The 1,642-nt window shown below is 41.0% G+C and overlaps 1 protein-coding gene across 1 annotated transcript in view; it reads left to right on the plus strand.

The window, feature by feature from the left end:
• Positions 1-1,642, plus strand: part of VPS28 (VPS28, ESCRT-I subunit) — a gene marked incomplete at its 5' end in the record, with an annotated part of 4,713 nt that overhangs the window by 1,995 nt on the left and 1,076 nt on the right. The window contains one exon of the mRNA XM_008644389.2: positions 80-133. Coding sequence (XP_008642611.1) covers positions 80-133 — 54 coding nt within the window. The remainder of the gene's footprint in view (positions 1-79; positions 134-1,642) is intronic.

Consider the following 1,642-nt stretch of genomic DNA (forward strand, 5'->3'; position numbering starts at 1 on the left):
AATTTTTGGGGGAAAATCGGGGATTTTTGGGGCTGTGGGTGATGGGGCTGATCCCAAATTTCCATTGGAATTCCGGCAGCTTTTCATCACGGTGATGGACAAACTGCGGCTGGAGATCCGCGCCATGGACGAGGTGGGAGCGGGATTGGGGAATGGGAATTCCCAAATCCCAGAATTCCCCAATTCCCCAATCCCAGAATTCCCAAAATTCCCAAATCCCCCAATCCCAGAATTCCCAAAATCCCCCATTCCCAGAATTCCCCAATTCCCCAATCCCAGAATTCCCAAAATTCCCCAATTCCAGAATTCCCCAATCCCCCAATTCCCCATTCCCAGAATTCCCAAATCCCCCATTCCTGGCGTCCCAAAGTCCCCAAAATTTCATCCCAAAAATCCCCAATTCTATCCCATAATTCCCCAATCCCGGAATTCCCAAATTCCATTCCCAAATCCCCCAATCCCAAAATCCCAAATCCCCCATTCCCAGAATTCCCAAATCCCCCAATCCCAGAATCCCAAATCCCCCATTCCCAGAATCCCAAATTCCCCAATCCCAGAATTCCCAAATTCCCCAATTCCATCCCAAAATTCCCCATTCCCAGAATCCCAAATCCCCCCAAATTTCACTCCCAACTTCCTCAATTTCACCCCAAAATTCCCCAAAAATTCTCCAAAAATTCCCCAAAATTCTCTAAAAATTCCCCCAAAATCCCCAAAAATTCCCCAAAATTCCCCAAGTATTCCCCAAAAATTCCCCAAAAAATCTCCAAAAATTCCTGAAAAATTCAAAAAAATTCCCCCAAAATCCCCCAAAATCCTTCCAAAAATCCCCAAAAATCCTCCAAATTCCCCAAAAAATCCCAAAAAATCCCCAAAATTCCAAAAAAATCCCCAAAAAATTCCCCAAAAAATCCCCAAAAAATCTCCAAAAATTCCCGAAAAATACAAAAAAATTCCCAAAAAAATCCCCAAAATTCCCCCAAAATTCCCCAAAAAATCCCCAAAATTCCAAAAAAATCCCCCCAAATTCCCAAAAAATCCCCAAAATCCCCAAAAAATTCCCAAGTTCCCCAAAATTCCCCAAAAATCCCCCAAAAATCCCAAAAATCCCCAAAAATCCAAAAAAAAGCCCCAAAAATTCCCCGAAAAAATCCCCAAAATCCCCCAAAAGTCAAAAAAAATTCCCCAAAAATCCCCAAAAATCCCCAAAAAAATCCCCAAAAATCCCCCAAATTCCCCAAGTATTCCCCAAAAATTCCCCAAAAAATCTCCAAAAATTCCTGAAAAATTCAAAAAAATTCCCCCAAAATCCCCCAAAATCCTTCCAAAAATCCCCAAAAATCCTCCAAATTCCCCAAAAAATCCCAAAAAATCCCCAAAATTCCAAAAAAATCCCCAAAAAATTCCCCAAAAAATCCCCAAAAAATCTCCAAAAATTCCCGAAAAATACAAAAAAATTCACCCAAAATCCCCCAAAATCCCTCCAAAAATCCCCAAAAAATCCCCAAAAATTCCCCAAAAATCCCCAAAAATCCCCCAAAAATCCCCAAAATTCCCAAAAAATCCCCAAAAATTCCAAAAAAAATCCCCAAAATTCCCCCAAAAATCCCCAAAAAATCCCCAAAAAATCCCAAAAAATCCC

This window comes from Corvus brachyrhynchos, unplaced genomic scaffold (genome assembly GCF_000691975.1).
Source record: "Corvus brachyrhynchos isolate BGI_N302 unplaced genomic scaffold, ASM69197v1 scaffold1380, whole genome shotgun sequence".
Classification (NCBI taxonomy): Eukaryota; Metazoa; Chordata; class Aves; order Passeriformes; family Corvidae; genus Corvus; species Corvus brachyrhynchos.